The sequence below is a fragment of the Mus caroli genome, unplaced genomic scaffold (genome assembly GCF_978045245.1).
Source record: "Mus caroli unplaced genomic scaffold, Mus_caroli_1 scaffold_12, whole genome shotgun sequence".
Classification (NCBI taxonomy): domain Eukaryota; kingdom Metazoa; phylum Chordata; class Mammalia; order Rodentia; family Muridae; genus Mus; species Mus caroli.
The window spans coordinates 43,161,576-43,183,190 of record NW_028227267.1 but is presented as its reverse complement, the minus strand read 5'-3'; the positions used below and the strand labels follow the sequence as shown (position 1 = coordinate 43,183,190).

Below are 21,615 nucleotides of genomic sequence, written 5' to 3'. Positions count from 1 at the left end.
TTAATCGGGAGAGCCATCAACTAGTCTAAAAAGATCATTCTTGCAAAAAGATGGTTATGACTTCTAGACTTTCACTGATGATGGAGCAGGATGCCGAAGTGTGTTCAGATTCTGGCTATATTCTGAATACACGAACGGATTAAGTTCATGATAATAACAGATATGGAGCGAGAAAGAGGGAGGGACATATTATCTTTGGACATAAAGTGTTGAGACCCTCCCTGTAAATGGAGATGAGGGTACAATGGAATCCATGTCTAGAGATTAACAGAGAGATCTGGGCTGTAGACATAGATGTGGTAGTTTCCCTGCGTATTCATGGCTCAGAGGTCAGAACCCGGGCAGGTGGTTTGGGAAGTTGGCTTATTTTATACACTTTCTGGAAATGGGTGCTTCACCTACAGAAGTAAAACAGAACTAGCAGTAGCCAGAAAATGAAAGAGAACCACAACCCTAACCAGAGCTCTTGGCCAAGAGATTTCAGGATGAATTTCCAGCTGCCCTGGGTCCTTTGGGGGCCAAGGAACCTTACTGGGGCACCCAGCTATGCCAGAGCCCAGGGAAGAGTGGCTACAGATCTTTGTTGAAGAGACCTCCAGACCACTCTTCAGGGGTGGCTGAGCCATTGCAAGTCTTTACTGGAGCTGGAGATTCCTGATTGCTGCCCTTCGAATGCCACCAGGTGCCCATGGATAACCAGCACCTACTGACTTCCTGCCCTCATAGAAGGCTATCAGGCTTCATGGTTCTACTCTACAGATCCCTGCCTTTCCTGGCGAGCTCAAGAAGCAGGAATTGCCCATGTATATACAATGAAAAACGATCACATCCACCTGCCGTTTCCCCATTCCAAACTCACCTCAGAGCTCCCCTGTCACATCAGTCACCCCACTTCCTTTCCCACTGAAAACAAACAAAATCCAGTAAGTCCCATTAGTGCTGGCCATCCCTGTGTGTATGAGATCATCCAGTAGAGCAGTAGAGTGTGGGCATCCATCCAGTAAGCACCCCTCCAAGGATGGCTGGTCCTCCCTTCCCAGCAGTTAACTGCTGATAACTCCTCCTTTAGGGATAGAGTCTCATGAGCCTTTCCCTCATCCATGCTGGAATTTTGGTTGGCTTGATCTTGTGCAAGTCTTGTGTCTTATACAGCTGCCAACAGCAGTGTCATGTCCATAGGCAGCACTTTAGAGAATGCCTCTCCATCTCCCAGCTTTTACATTCTTCCCTGAGCCTTGTTTGTTTTTTTACTAAATATACAAAACCCCTTGTATTAACTAACCATTGCTGTGTAAGAAATTATTCCCAGAGGGCGGGGGCAGTGGTTAGAGGGATGACTCAACAGTCAAGAACTTTGTTGCTCTTCCAAAGGCCTGGGGTTCAATTCCCAGCATCACATGTTATCTGGAAATCATCCATAATTCCTGTTCCAGGGAGTCAGAAACCTTCTGACCTCTGAGGTCACCAGACAAAGCTGGCACACAGACATACATGTGAGCAAAACACTCATACATATAAAACAAAATAATAAAAAAATTTTTAAATATTTTTAAAAATTACCTCCAAACTTAATGGCCTAACATAACAGCCTGTTTGGGCTGGCCAGGTCCAGTGTCTCTGACAACATCACTGTCGTGATGGAGTCGGAGCAGGACTTTCAAGGTGGCTCAGTGACGTGTCTGCCAAGCCTGTTCTGACTCTTAGCAGAAGGCCTGAGCCTTCATCTCCTCTGGAGATGTCTAAGTCTCTTCATAATTGGTATCACTGGCTTCCCTCACAGCAAGGGAACAGAGAAAGCAAGATAGGAACTGCAAAGCTTATGAAGACATCTCTGCCACGTTGTTAGCCACACAGGCAATTGATTAGTATAGGAGAGTGTGTAGAGTGTGAATGCCCGAGTAGAGGGCCAATGGGGACCATTTGACCAAGGAGAAAGATGCTGCATACAAAACACCACTGGTTACAACAGGGCCTTGGAAACTCCAGACATGTGGGTGTCTCATGATAACTGATATGTCAGCATAATTTGCGGACCCCCACCAAGTCACCCAGATTATTCTCCCAGCTCAAGAAGAGACCTTGGGAGACAAAAGGCAAGAGTAAGGTACCTACAGAGGAGGCTACCACTGCATGCCTCACTTGCTGCTTTTGTCTTGATTTCTGGGAGACGGGGTGTCTCTGTGTCAGCTCATACTCTATCAAATGCTTGCTGTTATCATTAATTTTGTTTGCTTGTTTGTTTTGTTTTTGTTTTTGTTTTTTGAGTCACTTCAGAGTTGGACTAAATTTAGAAGCTTTCTGTTTCTGCTGTGTCCAGGATTGGGTTTGTAATGTAAATTCTAACCAGGACTATTTACCTATCAACTCCCACTGGTGTTATTGCCTTGTAGCAAGCACGTGTAGTTAGCCAGCTCTTCATGCGAGTGTGCACTTAATTTCCGGCCATTCCTTGCATGAACAGATTATCTAAATGCACTTGTGAGAAAGTACATGGTGAACGTTATTAAACTGAAAACAGGGGTATAATAAGATAGCAATTTAAGAGTGATTTACTAACAATTGCAGCTTTAAACACTGACATACGATTGTGTGGCGATGATACTGAACTTGTCACCCCGAGAATTGTGGGACAGTTTACTAATCCTCATGGTCTTTAACTATAACTTTCCATTTTTCTTTCACTCTTCTTATGTCACTGGATTAAAATCGGTAAATCATTAACTTTTCCCCACATTAGATATCCTGCACATCTGGGCTCCTTACTCAAGGAAGGCACTCAAGAGATGGAGAAATGGGTTGGCATCATCAAAACTTGTGGGGATTGGACTTTAGTTTCCCAGGTTTAGTTCTCATTCCATACAGGCTGGTGCTGGGGTGAGTCAGGAAGAGATTAAGGGACATAGACACCCCAAAGAAGGCCGGTGGGCATTCTAGCGGAATGTAGCTAGCATGTTCCATGTCTCCTCGTGTAGGATCTGCCTTCGGCTTGATGGTAGAAGTGTTCTTTCCTGTAGTGTCGTCACAGATGCTCATGCTGAGAGGCTAACGTGTGCTGTCTGGAAGGCAGGGAGGCAGACTCTGCAATGCTGGCTTGGTAATTTGACTTGAGCAGCAGTAGTTGACAGGATGTGATGAAAATCCAGATAATCAACACATAACTGCCGCTGGCAGACCACCACGGGAGGCCAAATTATAATCAGAAACCGTTTTCTAAGTCGCCCCGAAAAATCTCGCCCCTTAATATGGGCGTAGCTCCAGGCTCCATGATCAGTGCATTCTTTCCCTGAAGGCACTTAGGGAGCTGACCCATGGTCTACCATTGCTGGTGAGCAAGAAATGGAGGCGAGGGAGGCAAGGAAGAGTTTAGTAGCAGCAAGTTAGGAACCTGAGTCTGTTTCAGAATAGAAACAGCAATGTCAGATGGACTGAACATTCAAAGCCACATGGCTAAAGCTTCCCTTTTTCCTTAGTGGCACTTGGTTATACATTAGTTACCTTTGGCCATGAAACAAATTACTCAAGGCTTGGCTGATAAGAACAATACATATGTATTCACACACTGTTTCTTTGGCTCTTGTAATGTGTGGTTGTGGCTCAGGGTCCGTCAGAATGCTGTCTGGAGCTCTAGTCGTGTGAAGACTCTTAACAGAGCTGAGATTTCCTTTGCATGTGGACACTGGCAGAGGACCTCTGTGCTGGTGAATCTTATGTCAATAGATTAGAGTCACCAGAGAGGAGGGAGCCTCAAATGAGAAAAGGCCTCTGGCTAGTGGTGGCACACACCTCTAATACCAACACTGGGGAGGCAGAGACAGGTGGATCTCTGAGTCGGAGGCCGGTTTGGTCTACAGAGTGAGTTCCCAGACATCCAGGGCTACACAGAGAAACCCTGTCTAAAACAAACAAAGAACAAGCGAGCAAGCGAGTGAGCGAGCACGTGAGCAAGCAAGCAAGCAGGACCCCTCCACAGCTTCTGCATCTCCAGGATCCTGCCTTGTGCGGGTTCCTGCCCTGACTTCCTCCTCAAGCTGCCTCTGCTCACGGTGTTTCATCATGGCAATAGACTAACCTTAATTAAGACACCCTTGGCTCATCACCTGAATGACCTCATTGGGTTGCTACCAGGCAAAGAATGACCTCTCAGTAGGACTGCCGACTTCCCTCAGAGTGAGCCATCCAAGAGCAGAGAGCAAGGCAGGAGCTGCATCTTTAATACCCTGAACCCTAAAGTTGCACAGTGCCATCTCTACAACACTGCTTCAGGAGACTCCCTAAACACGCTCCCCCACCACGCCCCCAGACCTCAGGGAAGAGGATGAGCCTCCCTTCCGAGGACAGGTGTCAAAAGGAACCAGTAGCACCCTGAGACCACAAAAAGAATCCTCTCCATTGTCTCCGAAGCTCCTTTGGCTTCACTTCCAGTTTTGTAACTATAGCTACGCATTTACACAAGGTCGATGTAAGGACTGCATACCACAAATACTAAAATATCTAGCTCATGGCGGTTCTCGCGTGATAACCATCTGTAGCTGAAGCTGGTTTGCCTGCCTCCTTGCTGCCTCTTCGCTAGTCAAGGGACTGATGGCAGCTTAGTCGGTCCACCTACGTCTCTGTCTCTCTCATCAGCGAAATAAGGCTAGTTATGAGCTCTGCCACCCCGCCCCCTCTCGCTAAGCTCCTTGAGAGCGTTCAATGAGTAATTAAATGCACAGGGCTTACAAGAGAGCCTGGCCCACAGAAACCACTCAATACTGTTAGCTGTCAGCGTGACAGCTAGAGCAAGAGAAGTTTGAGCCAGTAGGTGTGGTTAGCCTCAGAAAGCAGCCTTCGAGCTGAGTTCCCAGGAGGGGTAAGCAAAAACAATGTTGTCTTCCTGGCCACACCACAACCTCAAACCATCTGAGGGCTATTCCTGGGGATAGTGCTATTTCAGCCCTAGAAGGGACAAGGGACAGAGACCTCTCATCCCCAGTCTCTGCTGGGCCTCTTCCCTCAGAGTCCTGGGTTAATACTTGGCAGAGAGTGCTTGCTGGAGATAACTTGTCTCACTAGCACTCTGAGTCCTATTTATGTTTTATTTTTGTCCTGACATTTTTTTTAAGACCGACCTTTTGTGAGGGCAGAATATCTAAACAGGGAAGTGGCCTAGCAGGAGTCTAGGAAATTCTTCAGCCTCACACATTTTTTGGTTCCCGAATTTAATTGTAAGGATATGTGTGCTTGCAACCTGCCCCAGCTCACTGTTGGCTTATGACACGCGTCTGTTCTTCCTCTGGGCCTTTTTGTGTCCTTCCTGGGACTCTTGAGACCCTTGGACAGACTGCCTAGGTTTCTTTTTCTCCTAAATATAGCCATCATGTGAAGCGTGCCAGACTCATGCCCCGTGTCTGTCCTTCTTAGCAGAGACTGATGCGAAAGGATTGCTGTGAGTTAGAGGCCAGCAGGAACCACATAATGAGACTTTGTCTCCAAACAAATAAATGAAAAATACCTCAGACTTCAAGAAAAACAAAAAACAGAAAATGGTGCCCAGTCTTTGCAGACAAAGGGATGGAGCTATTATGATGAGTTTTTGTTCATTTCCCAGACCCTTTTAAAAGATAGGCTCTGACTAGTGAGACACGTGACATTCTTACATCTGGTGGCAATCAGATAGATATTAAACCTAGTGGCAATTAGCTAAATTGTCAGAGAGGTAGGAAGGACCTCTCGAGGTTACCCGTCTCATGCCCTTCTCCTCCATTAGAATGTCTTTAGCCTGCGCTGAGCTGCTCACTAGCCACGGGCAGGGTTACGCGGCTCACTCAAGTGCGGGTGTGTCGGTGATAACATAAGCCCAAAATTTAACTCAAGTCTAAAGAGGGATACATGTGTGTCTCCCTAGCGATCTGTAATGACTACGTGTTGAAATGATATTTTAGGGTTGGCCTAGATCGAGTAGCTTGTTGCTTTTTTGTAATTTGACTACTGCAAAGTTGCAGGAACTGTACATGGCTCGTGTTGTTTTACTAATTATCTGTGCTGCTGGCATTATATCTGGTATTATTAGTGGGGTGTCTAGCAGTATTCAGACACCCCACTTCCCACCCTATTCCCAACCCTTATCCTTCACCCCTCACCCCCAAACCCTGGGAACAAGGATTAGGATTTTAGACACTTCTACTACAACCCTTCAGTGCCTTTCATGCTCCTGGCTCCCCACTTCTTCTCTGCAGTCTTCCTCGGTCTTCAGGTTAGTAGCTTCTGCTCCACACAGTGACTCTTCGGCATCCCAGAAACCCCCACATGAAGAGAGTCCAGTCTCGCTTCTTATTGTTAGAAGGGCGGTCCTAGCTCTCTGACGATTTAGCTAATTGCTACTAGATATAGTAACAGCACAACTAGTTGTTCTTTCTTTGTCTTACAAGGAAGATACGGGGCACTTGTGATCCTTATTCCATAGGTGAGAGGCTCGGCCAGATTGGGTAACTTCCGCAATATCTCCTAAGTACGTGGTGGCAAAAAACACCCCGAGCCTAGGTTTATCTGATTCTTAAATCTTCGCACTCAACTGATACATTCACCTGCCTCCCAGAGTTGGGAATCTTTTTAAAAATGAATTTCAAATTGGCTTTTGAAGGTAGGGGTTCTGGGAGATGAAAGAAACTCTCTGTAGCACCCCCCTCACTCCTATCTTTTTTCCAACTTGGTGATATTTTAATGACTTCCTTTGTGTCCTCCCTCTATTTGTAAAACTAAATGTCCAAAACTGCTTACATCATCTTTCTCTGAGTCTGACTGATACAGAGTGAAGGGAAAGGGTTATTTCTACTTGTTTCTACCGCCAAGTACTCAACTGGTCCTGTCCGTACTTCATCCCATTTAATCCAAGGAAGGCAGAAGCTATTGGGACTTACTACCCATGACTGATGTGACAGTTAAGGCTCAAACAGGTTAAGCAATGTAACAGAGTGGCAGGCAGGTCTGGGATTAACTCCCATGCCTTACTCCAAAGACACCGTGCCTGCAATGCCAATTGTTTAACTCTCTGTGATTGTAACATAATATCCAAGAGAAAATCCACTTAAAAAGAGGAAAGTTTTATTTTCACTCTCAATTTGGAAGATTGCAACCCATAATGGTTGGTTAAGAAAACTTGTAATAGCCAAGAAGCAAAAAGAGAAAGATGGGGTGAGGGGAGTCTACTATCCATTTCGGGGATATACCCCAAAGTGGTCAGAAAATCTCCTACTAGACTCAATTCTGAATATCTCTAAACTGGGGAGCACACCTTCAACGTGGGACTCTCAGGGAACTCCAGATGAAGGCACAAGGCTGAGGTTTTTCTTTGCAAGTACTCTGCAGAGGCCTTAGTACATGCCGATGAGTTTGTAGCTTAACCTCTCCAACCTGAAGACACCATGTGAAATCCACTGGGGATGCCCCACTCTGTGGATTAGCTGTTCATCTCCAAAACTCAACAGGCACCATGCTTCGTCTGCCATTTGAATGGGGCAGGGAGGGGAGTGTTAAGGAGCAGATCTGCACATGGCTGAGCCCGAAGCAAACTGTGGCGTGGTGTGAGGTGCTCAGTCGGAATGCTGTGCTAGCTGCTTCATGTCTGCTGTCCCAGCATCCCGGCAGGGCTGAGATGGAGTCAACCGCGAGTTTGAGCCTAGCCAGGGCTTCAGAGTCCGAGACCTTGTCTCAAACAATGAAAAGACAAGCACCGGGGTCCCACTTGTCTGTGGGACCTAGAGCAAAACCAGGTTCTTAGGGACATAAAAGGGAACGGTGTCGTGCCAAAAGCTAGGAAAGGGGTGGGAAGCTTTTGTTTTGATGAGGACAGACTTTCTGATTGGAAGGTATTGAAGGTCTACAGCAGTGATTCCCAACCTTCCTAAGGCTGTGCCCCTTTAATATAGTTCCTTACGTCGTGCTGATCCCCCCACCATAAAATTGTTTTCCTTGCTATTCATAACTGTAATTTTGCTGTTCGCACAAACGACGATGTAAATAGCTGTGTTTTCCAATGGGCTTAGGGAACCCTTGTGAAAAGGTCGTTCGAAACCCCAGAGGGGTGACGACCCACTGGTTGAGAACTGCTGGTCTACAGGCAGATTACGTGCCACTGTGAGTGTCTTTAGTGACACCGAAGCACATGCATAAAATGCTTAAGAATGAGAACCCGTGTAGAAATGCCAGGCATAGTAGTGCACACTTGTAACTCCAGCCCTGAGAGGCAGACACAGGAGGATCCCTGGGGCTCACTGGCCACAGCCTAGCCTAGTTCAGTTCTCTCCCCAGATGTAGGTGATGCTCTTTAGAACAGTACCCAGCATGCTCTGCTGTCCTGCACACACGTAAGCACACATACTCACACGTGCTACACTCACTCACACCTCAATTCCAGTACAGATTTTAAATTAAAAATAGTGTTTAAAAAAATCCACAGAAACACATCTTTGTAGAAAGATACATTTCCTACCAGTATATGGGATCCAAAGTGTCCCTGGAGCTGTAGGCCTCCTTCGCTCCTATTTTCTTATGAGAAAGCTTACGTTCTCAACATGAAGATTCAGGGACAAGGTGGGGGAGGGGGAGGGGTTGGGTCTCTTTCTCCTGACATGGTCTTCTGTGTGGAAAGCTGAACCAGCTTCACACACATTCCTTCTTCTGCACTTACGGTGCTTCCAGTCGATGTCTGGAGCGGGGAGGCAGCTTCGATTCAAGAATTCCTTCCTGTGAGCCCTCAGTTGATGGAGATTTCATCATGCTTGCCCCTGTCTATGGTTGTGCCTAGTTTTGTCTAAGAAGGAAGTCAGGACTGTCCATTCTCATTGATTGGACCAAAGTCGTCATCTCTTTGACAACTAAGCATTTGTTAGTTTTAAAATAGAGACTTTTATTCTATATTTTATTAGATATTATATAATACATTATATAACATTATATATGTTTATGCATAATAAAATATCACCTAGTTCATTCTAAAATAGAGATTAAATCTATTTTATGTATATAAGTGTCTGCCTGCATGTATGTGTGTGCACTATGTGTGTTTATGGTACCTGAGAGAGCCAGAAGAGAGCGTCAGATCCCCTGGGGCTGGAGTTACTGACAGTTGTGAGCCACCATGTGGGTGGGCACTGGGAATTAAGCCCAGATCCTCTGCAAAAGCAACCAGTGTTCTCAACCACTGAGCCATTTCTCCAGCTCCATAGATTTCATTTTTTGAGACAAGGTCTCATGTAGTTCATGCTGCCTCAGACTTCCTAAGTAGTAGTGGATGACCTTAAATGTGTGAGCCTTCTGTCTCCACCTTCTAAGTTCACTAAGAACGCCTGTAATCAGGTGTTCACCACAATACCCACATTTTATATAGCACAAAGGATCCCAAGTTCTACCATCTGCACTCTCTAAGAAGTTTTGAACTGTATCTCATTGAAGTGCCTGGCCCCTTAAAAACCTTAAGCCAGTTGACCAATCTCATTCACAGTTGAGAACATTTAGCCAGGGTTAAGAAGTCGAGGCTCTAAGCCACAGAAATTTTGAGTGTGGTGTCTCGTGTGATCGTGGGTGTATTTGCTCATGTGTCCTGTGTACTTTCCCCTTCAGGAATCATTAACCAATGGCAACAGGAATCCAAGGATAAAGTGATTTCCCTTCTGCTAACTCACCTGCCTTTGCTGAAGCCAGGAAACCTCGACGCGAAAGCAGAGTATATGAAACTGCTGCCCAAGATCCTGGCACACTCGATCGAACACAACCAGCACATTGAGGAGAGCAGGCAGCTGCTGTCCTATGCTTTGATCCACCCAGCCACTTCCTTGGAAGACCGCAGTGCACTTGCCATGTGGCTGAATCACTTGGAGGACCGCACATCCACCAGCTTTGCTAGCCAGAACCGAGGCCGCTCGGACTCCGTGGATTATGGACAGACGCACTACTATCACCAAAGACAGAACTCTGACGACAAGCTCAATGGCTGGCAGAACTCTCGGGATTCTGGGATTTGCATCAGCGCCTCCAACTGGCAGGACAAGAGCCTGGGCTGTGAGAACGGCCATGTGCCCCTCTACTCTTCCTCCTCTGTCCCTGCCACAATTAACACGATTGGAACCGGCGCAAGCACGAGTAAGTCCCCCGGAGACCCTGGGACGCATTCGGGTTTGGTGATTTGCTGTGTGTGGCACGTCCTGCTGACAGCGTCTGCTCTGAGCACCCTGTAACCCCGGGAGAAGGAGGGCTGGTGGCATTCAGCTATGGGAGAGGGCTCTTTGGACCCGGTATTTGTTGCTCTTTGGCTCTGGAAAGATGAAAATTCTGGGCAGGTTAAGATGATGGATGGTCCAAATTTGGGGTTTAGACAGACCAAAAATAAAGAAATGAGAGGAGAGAGAGTCAATGGTGAAAGAAGGAACCATTCTGTTTCCACAAATAAAAATGCCTTTCACCCTGGGGCTCAGGGATTTGCAGAGACACTGAGTTACTGTGTGCATCTCTGAACCTGATGTTAACCCATGGTTGACCAGCCAGCTTTATGGCTTCATGCTCTGTCTTCCTTCTTATGTATCCTTCTCTCCTTCTCCTTCTCCTTCTCCTTCTCCTTCTCCTTCTCCTTCTCCTTCTCCTTCTCCTTCTCCTTCTCCTTCTCCTTCTCCTTCTCCTTCTCCTTCTCCTTCTCCTTCTCCTCCTCCTTCTTCTTCTCCCCCCTCCTCCTCTTCCTCTTCTTCCTCCTCTTCCCTCCCTCTTCCTCCTCCTTCTCTTCCTTCTCTTCCTCTTCCTCCTCCTCCTCTTCCCTCCCTCTTCCTCCTCCTCTTCCTTCCTTTCTTCCCTTCCTCCCCATCCTCCTTCCTGTCCTCTGTTTCTCCCTCCTCTTCCTCCTCCTTCTTTCCTTATGTATATTAAAAAATCACCTGGAATATCCTCTTGCATTTTCTGGTTGAACCCGCAGTTCTTGGGTGGCCCTGACCAGAGGGAGCAGGTTTGCTGACTGAGAATGCTGCCCTGTGCTGTGAGCTAATGTGAGTGCTGTGGCCTTCCTCTCACTCAGTCTAACATGATGTGAAAGAAGGGTCAGGAGATGCCCTGTGGAAAGAGAGAGCAAATGGCAACCTATCTACTCTTGGCCACTCTATACTGGGCATGAGGGCTGGGAATCCTTTCTATGGTGTCCTACTTAGGCCAAACAAGGTGGCCAACCTCCACTCGTGCCTGTGTATAGCAGTGCCGTGGGTTGGTGACTCCCATCAAACAGCCTTCCCTAGAGCTGATTTGCACATATCTGAGACTGTTGTGACACCTCCAAGATGACTCTGAGCTTTCTTAAGGGAAAGGTTTTGCAACTGAACCCAATGTACCTGTCAGCATGCAGGTTAACCCTCTATTAAAAGAGACAAGAAGAGGAGTTGAGGGTGTAGAGCTCTTGCCTAGCGCGTGTGAGACCTGAACTCGTATCTCCAGCACCATAAACATACTGGAGGGAGGATAAGAGAAGCTTTAAAACGAGCAAGGATACCTTGGCCTCTCCTTGAATCTTTTGGCTATTAGAACTCTTTAAATAGCTTTCTCAAATAATTAAGAACAACAAATCATAGCTGCGTTAGTCCCACAGCACATCGCTAGAATATTTCGACATGGAAGATCATGCTCTGCTTTGGGCTCAGCATAAGTTATTCTTTGTTCTTTTTCTTTTTTGTTTTACTTTTATCTCTAAGTAACTTGAACAGTTGTGAGCTGGGAGAGAGTCTTGCGTTGTTGACTTGGGAATCTCATGGCACTTAGTGTTCTTTACAGACTCATGGTCCAGCCAGGAACAACTTTTATCAGCCTCTGTGTACCAGAGAATGGCTGGGACTACAGCAGATATGAAGGTCAGCTAGCCCGAGTTTTCTGGGTGAATGACAGGGTCCAGTTATGGTCGCAAAAGGCCTTGGTAACTTAAGAGATGCCAATTTCAAGCAACCCATCGTTGTCTTTATCTGCTTGTATGTTCTGTTTCATTTTTCAGATTGACCTACTGAGGGTCAGGTTTTACAATATTGACACTTTGAAAACTCATCAGATTAGAGTTGTTAATCCCAAATCCCACTCCTCTGCCCAGGCCAATGGAGAAGAGGCTATGAGTGGCTCCCATGGCTATCTTGACTTGGGAAGCCTTCTGTACTTGAACTACAAAAGACTTGGAGGCTCAACCAGATGACTACATAACACATACCTAGAAGAAAGGAGTTTTTGAACATCAGCAGAAAATATGAAAGATCTCAGATTTGCAGAGCATGCTCTCCCAGCACTTAGACCACATCACCTCTGAATTTCAGTGTTTACTCCCCTGCGTGCCCATGGTGGGTCAGGTGTGTTTTTCAAAACTGCAAGTCATTACTTTAGTCTATAACATACACACTGAGTCCTGAGAGGCAGCCTGACAAAGCAGAAAGCTCGTAGACTAAGAGCGTTTTAACACCTTCCAAGGTTCAAAACCAGACCTGCAATTGGCTAACTACAACTTGCTCAGGCTATCACGTCCTCTGGACAAAGCACCCACTTGTAAAGTGAGACTATCCTGATTCCTCCCTCTCAGTCTGTGGGAAGACCGTGTCCTGGCCAGAGTGGCAGAGAGCGCACAGGAAGTGTGCACTAGATGAATACATGAGAGAAGCTGGTGAACCCAGAAAGGAGCTAAGTGTTAATGATGGTGTCCAGAGTCCGTACCCTCGCTTTCAGTTCTGAATGCTCCCAAAAGAAACACCTTTCCCTAAGTCTAAGGCCACAGAGTACAGGTGCTCGATAACTCAAGTGGCCTTTGTCCCAATAAATCCATCATAAGCTAAAAATGTCATAAGCCAAAGACTTCATTGAAGCTTCATGAAGCTAGCCTGCTGAGCATCATAACTTAGCCAAGCCTACCTTAGATATGTTCAGTGCACACTGGGAAGATCATCTGACACAGGGAGATTTCTCACTGAGTAGCTAAAGGTGAAAACGGAATGCTTGTGTGCCTGTGCCTTTAGACAGCTTCAAAGTTCAAACGTCACTAAGACCAGCCATTGCAAGTTGGGGACCAAATGTAGTCCAGGGGACTGTGAATGTACCATGACTTTAGCTACTCCACTACAGTAGAAACTGGGTACAGTTTCTTCCACTGTATTAAAGAACAGCATTTCTTCTTTCACAGTGGAAAACAGCAGCTGCCCAAAATAACATGATTTCAAGAGCTTCACTATCCATTACTGCCACGTTAGTGACAGGCAAGGCCGAGTGGCTCACTGCAAAGCCACACCCTTAGAATTTTGTTTAATTTTTTAAAGATTTATTTATTTTTATATGTGTATGGCTGTTTGGCTCGCATGTATATCTGTGTACCACACACATGCATGGGATTCATGGAGACCAGAAGAGGGTTTCAGATACCCGGGAACTGGGGTTACAGGTGGTTATGAGCCTCTGTGTGGGTACTGGAAATTGATCCCAGAAGAGCATCAAATGCTCTTAACCAATGACCCATCTCTCCAGCTCCCTCACTTTAGATTTTAACCTAATTTTAGTCCAGGACTTTTTTATATATCCCCTTAGGTCATTAGACCTTCAAGATATCCCTCCACTGTTGTGGCTTCTTCTCTGTACAGGTTCCTACACCCCCAGCCACCCTGCAGACACTTTCTGTCTATCTGTCTTGTCCTGAGACTGTTGGAATCCATGGGAAACATTAGCAGAAAGCATTGTTCCTGCTTACAGGAAGAGAGAAGCCATGTCAATCAGTGTCATAATTTAAAAAAAAATCAAACACGTCTTTCTATATGACTTGTTTTCCAAAGAATGCCACATTTCTGAATTGTATAAAAGCAAAGTCTAAAATAATCAGTAGATGCTGCTGCAACGCCTGTAGGTTCAGAGTTACTTGGATGGGAGGCTGTCTTAGTCTGTTTTGTGTAACCGAGTACCATGGACTGGGTAACTTACACACCAGAGAAGTTTGTTTAGCTTGTGGTTCTAGAAGATGGGATGACTAAGAAAGAGGAGTCACCCCTGAGGAGTGTCTTCTACTGCATCGTAGCATGGCAGCTAGCTTCTGATAGCAGGAAGGATAATTGTGAGTGTGTGCGAAGTAAGTATGAGCTCGCTTTTGTAACAAAACATTAATTCATTCATAATGGCAAAGCCCCGTGACCTTCTCAGTTCCTTGGGGGCTCACTTCTCAACCCCGTTGCCTTGAGACCGGGTCTCTCATTCATGAACTTTGGGAAGCACATCCAGACTGCAGTAGGCTGTACACTGTAAGGGTTATGAATGTTTGGAATGGAAAGATTCTTGTGATCTGGGGGCGTGGACCGGGTCAAACTTTAGCAGAGGGAATGGGTAGAGGGAAAGAAAGCTGGAGGAGGGCTCAGGGAGGAATGTCCATTCTGAACAAAAGGATGGAGCCGTGGGTGTGCAGGCAGGCTGACAGCGTGTGGAGGAAAAGGAGCGCTCAGGAAGGGACGGACAGGAATGAAGGGGAGCCGTGAATGGAGACTGAAGGAAGTATCTGTGAGCATAAAGGCCCTGAACAGGGTGTGAGCAGAGTCATGCAGGGATTGGTCATCTGCAGGCAGACAGACAGGCAGCAAACAGTGGGTGTGGTCAGTGACTTGACAGCCTGTGCTGTTAAATTATACAAGCATCCTTGGGATGAGAGCGGGGTAGAGGCACCAGGGAAGGTCTGGGAGGTCACGCACAGCTGATAACAAAGTAACCTGACACAGCCACCATGGAAGCCAATGCCGACCGGGGGCTGGACAGATGCCTCAGCACTCACGAACTTGCTGCCCTTGCAGAGGACCAGTCCAGGTCCCAGCACCCGCACTGGGCCGCTCACAACTGCCAGTAACTCCCAGATCAGGGGAAATCCAATGTCCTCTTCTGGTCTCTGTGGACACACACATTCAGATGCACATATCTACACATAGACACACAATTTTAAAGTTTTCAATTAAACAAATCTAACAACTGATATTCCATATAACACAGCTAAACCGCTCTGGAATGTCAAGGCACTATTTACAGAAGCTAAGTTATAGAATAAACGTTTGTGTCCCACAACAGAATAATGGATGAGGAAAATGTGGGCCATACATACATACATACACACACACACACAAGGAAACCTTCCTTAGTCATTCATACATATAGTTGTATATAAAAAACTTCAAAGTAGAGAGAAATCTTTCCAGGGGGAGGGTAGTGAGCGAAGCGGAGAAAGAAAGGCATGCTGGGAAGTGTGTTCAGCATACACACAAAAAATTGTTTTAAAGAAAATCTTTCTTCCTAGGAGAAATCATTAGATTAGGATTCAGTGTTGGGTGTGGATAGAGGTTATTGATTGATTCATTTGGTCATTCATGTAGAAAGATCCTATTGAAACTTCTGTAGGACCTAGGTTGCTTGAGGAATCTTGGACACTATTGGAGAAGGCCAACTCACCATTGCTTGCGGAGCAGTCTAGCATATGTCAATTAGAGTATGAAAATAAATCATATGGTTCATTAGAACTTGGTAAGTCGTATGGAGAGTCAAGTATGTAGAAGTGGGCCCAGGTGTTAAGGTGATTTGGGTATGAAGTTAGTTGGTCAGGGCAGGCCTCATTGAGATTTGATGCTGGTAAGGAAGTAGTGAAGCAGCCAAGGAACAGTCCAGACCAAAAGGCTCGGGCAGAGATCCCTAGACTTCATACCCAATATATTCATTGCAAAGCAAGAAGGCTGTTGCCTAAGGGAGAGTGAGGCAGACAGTGCTGGGAGAATTGGGCAGATGGCACAGCCTACTATGACAAAGACTTTGACTTTGTCAAACCAGGAAACCACTGGGAATTTTTGGCAGATGAGTGGTGTGACCCGCCTCACAGGCTAAAGGGATTCATTGGCTGCTATATCTGTAGACAGACTGTATCAGGACAAGGACGGATTCAGAGAGACCATTTTGGAGGCTGATATCATCATCACATAGGCAAGAGACCATGATGGTTTGAACCAGCAATAGTCACGGTAGTGGGGTGAAACCAACGGATACACCAACCAAATCATCTAATTCAGAAGTAAATTCCTTCCTCATTATTTCTTTCTCATTCATGTTGCAACTAGTAAAGAGAATGATAGAGAGGACATAAATGTTGCTCCCGTGAGGTTTGCCTGAGCCACTCCTGGAAGGATGGGGTTACTCCCATTTGAGATGAGTAAGTCTGAGTTGGGCAAGCAGAGAAGCTTTAGGGTAAGAGGCTGAGCTTAGTATCAGAGCTGGTGAGTCTGGGCAGGGTGATGGAGATTAAGAGATGCTGAGGAGGAGGCAGGATATATGGATATGTTCTTTGGGAAAGAGGGTGAACCTGACGCTTTGTGACTGGGTAGCGTTTCAAGCAATGAGATTAAGTGATATTACAAGGTGGAGACAATCAGGAAGTCACAGCCTGGGTTTTTCAACCTGGAGGCCAGAGGGACAATGGCAAAGGAGGGGCTGGAGAGATGGCTCAGAGGTTAAGAGCACTGGCTGTTCTTCTAGAGGTCCTGAATTCAATTCCTAGCAACCACATAGTGGCTCACAGCCATCTATACTGTAAACTGATGCCCTCTTCTGGCATGTAGGCATACATGTAGGCAGAATACTGTATACATAATAAACAAATAAATCTTAAAAAAGGGGGGGGGGCTGCAAAGGAACAAGAGGATCCAACAGGAAGCTACCCAGTTAGAGAAGAAGAGTGCCTTGCAAGGGAAAGGGAAAAAAACACTTCAGAAAGAAAAGAATAATGAGCGGAGTAAAGTGTATTGATAGGACCAAGAGTTAGTCATCATCATATTGATAAAGGAAGGATAACAGGGATAAGTTAAGAGCTCTTAGCACATGATGGATATTGAGGGTTGAGCCAGTGATTGCAAAGAGACAGGATGATGAGCTAGACTCAAGCTTGACTTAGGACAGTTGATGACTTATAGAAGAGGTTGTAACATGGAGACGAGGGAAAATGTTGTCTATTGCAGAGACAAAAATGGCCGGAAGAGCCACTCCAAGGTTTTGAAGGAAAATAATAGGATATGGCCAAAAACACTGGTTCCCAAACTAAGCCCTATTGCGCCTACTTCCTCCTATCCATGGACGGATGCTGAAGCACTGAGATCTCAGGGATCTGAGCTGGGGATTTTCCTTCCCTAAGAAAGCAATGTGTCAGAGCCGAAGATAAACAGCAGTCCCCTTTCCGTCAGGCTGCTCAGCTTGATGACTAAGTAAGAATGTTAGCCAGGTGGGCAGTGATGATGTACGCCTTTAATCCGAGCACTTGGGAAGCAGAGGCAGGCAGAGCTATGAGCTATGAGCAGGCTGACGTGCTCTACAGAGTGAGATACAGGACAGTCAAGGCCACACAGAGAAAACCTGTCTCTGAAAACAAAACAGGATGTGCAGGTCATTTTACTGTGAGACCAAAAATGTACCAGGTGTTAGCTGTCACAATCTGGCACAAGATTTAGTCAACTTTGTTTCATCCACCACGGGAAACAGTCTAAGGAGCCCGTAGCCTGGCTCAGTATTCCTGTTTGTTCCTACCTGTGGTCTGCTGTAAGACAGGATGATCATCCCCTGGCTTAGGTACAGCTCAACGTTACCTCACCTGCCCCAGAGTGTCTGATCCTTTCTACTCTTTGCCGGTTAACTTAGACCTGGACTGGCAAAACCAAACCAAACCAACAATCAAAAAACAGCGATGAAACAACAAGCGGCATGGAATTGTTCCAGTTCACATTATAGTAGTACTTGATTCCTGTCTTCAGGAGGGAAAGGCTAGTGACTGAACCTTAGGCCTCATGCCAGCACTTAACTTCATGTCTTGCTCTTTCTTTACTTTAGTTTTTGAGGCAGAGTCTCCTAAGTTGTTCAGGCTGCATTTGAACTTGTGATGTTCTTGCCTGAACCCTGGGATTAGAGGCGTGGGTCACCAGGCCTACCTAGTACTAACCTCGTTGGGGCTTTATGGTATTTGATGCTTGTTTGTTTTGAGACAGGGTCTCCCTGTAAATCTGACTAGCCTGGAACTCACTGTGTAGACCAGGCTAACCCAGGACTCACAGAGCTCTGCCTGTGTCTGCCTTCCTAGTGCTTGGATAGAAGGCATGTGACACCGCTCCTTTTGACATTCTTTACTTTAGATTTGGAAGCTTGCTGGTCTTGCTGGCCCAGCATGAGTCAGGAGCACAGGAAGTTCACACACTAAAATGTCCCACCAGCCCCATTTGGTCACCTCCTCCCTTCCGCAGATTCCCAATCTGGTTTTAATTGTTATGATTTGTTTGACTAATCATAATTCATGTTTTTCTGGTTGATAGGATACGTTGGAATAATACATTGGCACTCAACACACACAGACACACTCACAAGTTGCTAACACTCAACAACATAGCATTTACTACTTAAAACACTTTACACAAATGTTCATTCATTTGATCCTCTAGGATATGCACATGCTGGCTCTGCTCATGTGATAGAAAAGGCATAAAGGGGTTAAGTAACTTCATGAACAGCACAGGCTAAGTTAGTTAGGGTTTCAACCCAGGTAGGGAGATCCCAGAGTCAGTCATCAGCCTGTCTCTCTCTCTCTCTCTCTCTCTCTCTCTCTCTCTCTCTCTCTCTCTCTCTCTCTCTCTCTCTCTCTCAGTTTGAGGTTATATTGTCCCAAGTCCTGACCAAGCTACCTTTGGACCTTGTGAGTCCACAGATATAAGACCCCCCACCAAAGCCGCTGGTCTTTGTTGACTCCCCAGAGATGAGGGGACTGCTCCTCTGATGAGCCCTACTATAGCTTACAGAGCACCTTACTGTGAGCTCTTAGCATCCTTTAGTCAGCTGCTCACCTCCCCTTCCCAGGTACAAACAAACTCTTAGGACTTAGGAACAAAGACTGATTTTTGGTTGGTTGGTTGGTTGGTTGGTTGGTTTCATTTTGTTTTTCCAGATAGGGTTTCTCTGTATAGTCTTGACTGTCCTAGACTCACTCTGTAGACCAGACTGACCTTGAACTCACAGAGATCCACCTGCCTCTGCCTCCCTGAGTGCTGGGATTAAAGGAGTGAGCCATCACACTCTACAGGACTGTGTTTCTTTATCTTGCTTTCCCAGCCTCCAGAACACCGTGCGGCTCAAAATGTCACAGGAACTTTAAAGATGGAAAGTTCCTGACTGGTATCCGACTGCCATTCTCCTGTAGTAGAGCATCTCTGCTAGAGAATGCCTCTCTCTCATGAAGCCCAGATGTAGGCTTTTGGTCCTCCTCCATATGCCCCGGCTAGGCAGCCACTATAACTCAATAAGATATGACGTGCGAGCTGAGGCTGTGTGCTGAATGGTAGGGACGTAATACATTCCTAGGCTCACCAGGTAGATGTTCATTCACAAAAGTAATGAATTCCCAACCCAAACAAGAGCTTGTCCCTCGGAATTCACTAAGTATTTAGTGGTGATCATGCTGCCCTCAGTTCTCTCAGGGACATTCATTTTCGTGTGTGTGTGTGTGTGTGTGTGTGTGTGTGTGTGTGTGTGAGAGAGAGAGAGAGAGAGAGACTTATGATACCAAGTTGGTATCAATACCAAAGACTTTTTAAAAACGCAGTGTGGTCTTGACTAGAAATGGGGTTAGTGATGTGAATGGACAGGTGTAATCAGAAGCCATTTACTATACACAAATTCATACCAAAAAAAAAAATGTACGTAAGAATTACCAGCAAGAGCTTGCTGGCAGTAGCCTGATGTAGCTGTCTCCTAAGAGGCTCTGCCAGTGCCTGACAAATACAGAAGTGAATGCTCACAGCCATCCATTGGATGAAGCACAGGGCCCCCAATGAAGGAGCTAGAGAAAGTACCCAAGGAGCGGAAGGGGTTTGCAGCCCCCTAGGAGGAACAACACTATGAACTAACCAGTACCCCCAGAGCTCCCTGGGACTAAACCACCAACCAAAAAAAAAAAAAAAAAAAAAAAAAACACATGGTGGACTCATGGCTCTAGCTGCATATGTATCAGAGGATGGACTAGTCAGTCATCAATGGGAGGAGATGCCCTTGGTCCTGTGAAGGCTCTATGCACCAGTATAGGCAAATGCCAGAGCCAGGAAGCAGGAGTGGGTGAGCAGGGGAAGGAGGAGGAGATGGGGGTTTTCGGAGGGGAAACCAGGAAAGGGGATAACATTTGAAATGTAAATAAAGAAAATATCTAAGAAAGAAAGAAAGAAAGAAAGAAAGAAAGAAAGAAAGAAAGAAAGAAAGAGGAAGAGAAAGAGAGAAAGAAAGAGAAAGAGAGAAAAGAAAGGAAGGAAGGAAAGAAAGAGAGAGAGAGAAAAGGAAAGAAAGAAGGAAAGAAAGAAAGAGAGAAAAGAAGAGAAGATAAAATAAAAGGAGAGGAGAGGAGAGGACAGGAGAAGAGAAGAGAAGAAGGGAAGAGAAGAGAAGAGGAGGGGAGGGGAGGGGAGGGGAGGGGAGGGGAGGGGAGGGGAGGGGAGGGGAGGGGAGGGGAGGGGAGGGGAGGGGAGGGGAGGGGAGGGGAGGGGAGGGGAGGGGAGGGGAGGGGAGGGGAGGGGAGGGGAGGGGAGGGGAGGGGAGGGGAAAGAATTGCCAGGATCTGACCAAGGCATGCTATCTGGTTAGTTTCGTTAGTTCGCTTGTGTTAATGTCAGTTTAAAGGTTCCGATAATATAGTGAAGTGCTGGCATGTCACCTAGGGGAAGCTAGTAATGGGTCCATAAGAACTGGCTGTAATGCTTTTATAATTTCTTATACGTCTGTAATTATTTCAAAGTTGACATGTTAAAGACATAAACCAAACAGGTTACTGCACCTGCAATTCCAGCGCTTTGGATGGAGACGCATGCAAGTGAGTTTGAGGCCAGCCTCTCTAACATAGTGAGCTCAAGGCCAGCCTGGACTACAGAGCGAAACTTTGTTTCAAGGAAACAAAAGAAAAAGAAATAAGGGCACTGACTTGGGAGAGAGAGCATCCGTGTTCTCTTGCATGCTAGTGGATGAGGGTAGTGGTGGGTCTTGTTTGGGGGCGAGGTGTTTGTTTGTTTGTTTGTTTGTTTGTTTGTTTGTTTTGCCTTCCTGGGTGGTGAAGGAAGTCCTTCCTTCTGTGAAAAGACTGCCAGGCTATGTGGAATCAACACCTCAAATAAAACACTGGTAGTAGATGAGGTGGTGGTTGGGAGCAAGGTCTAAGGAAAATGGCTCCTTTGGAAGCTCCAAAAGCCTAAGAGGAAAAAATCCCTCTGTTAAGAGTCTGTCCCCTTAGGTAGCAGGGCAGGCTCTCTCAGGATTACCTGTTGGCTCACAAAGCCATTCTTTCCCAAATCCTGCCACTTACACTTTCCTACAGAGCTACAAGACATCTGGGATTTATTCCACCGAGCCTATGAGAGCAGAAGGAATCAGAGAGATCACTCTGCAGAAACAGGCCAAGCGAGCCAGAAAACTGAGGCCAAGACCTGGCTTGTCTTGTGGGCTGTGGGTTATCCCCACCCTAAGTCTTCTGGGCTACTAGAAAATTTGGAGAACCCTAATCCTTATACATTCTTATATTATTAATTTTTTTGTCTTTTACCAACAGATATTTTTGTCCATGGAAAATAT

General features: G+C 46.1%; 1 protein-coding gene across 5 annotated transcripts in view; it reads left to right on the top strand.

Annotated features, from left to right (window-relative positions):
- Samd4a (sterile alpha motif domain containing 4A) overlaps positions 1-21,615 on the top strand; it is a 216,553-nt gene that overhangs the window by 121,562 nt on the left and 73,376 nt on the right. For all 5 annotated transcript variants that reach the window (XM_029469337.2, XM_021181616.2, XM_021181615.2 and 2 more), the window contains one exon: positions 9,598-10,116. In XM_029469337.2, coding sequence (XP_029325197.1) covers positions 9,598-10,116 — 519 coding nt within the window. The remainder of the gene's footprint in view (positions 1-9,597; positions 10,117-21,615) is intronic.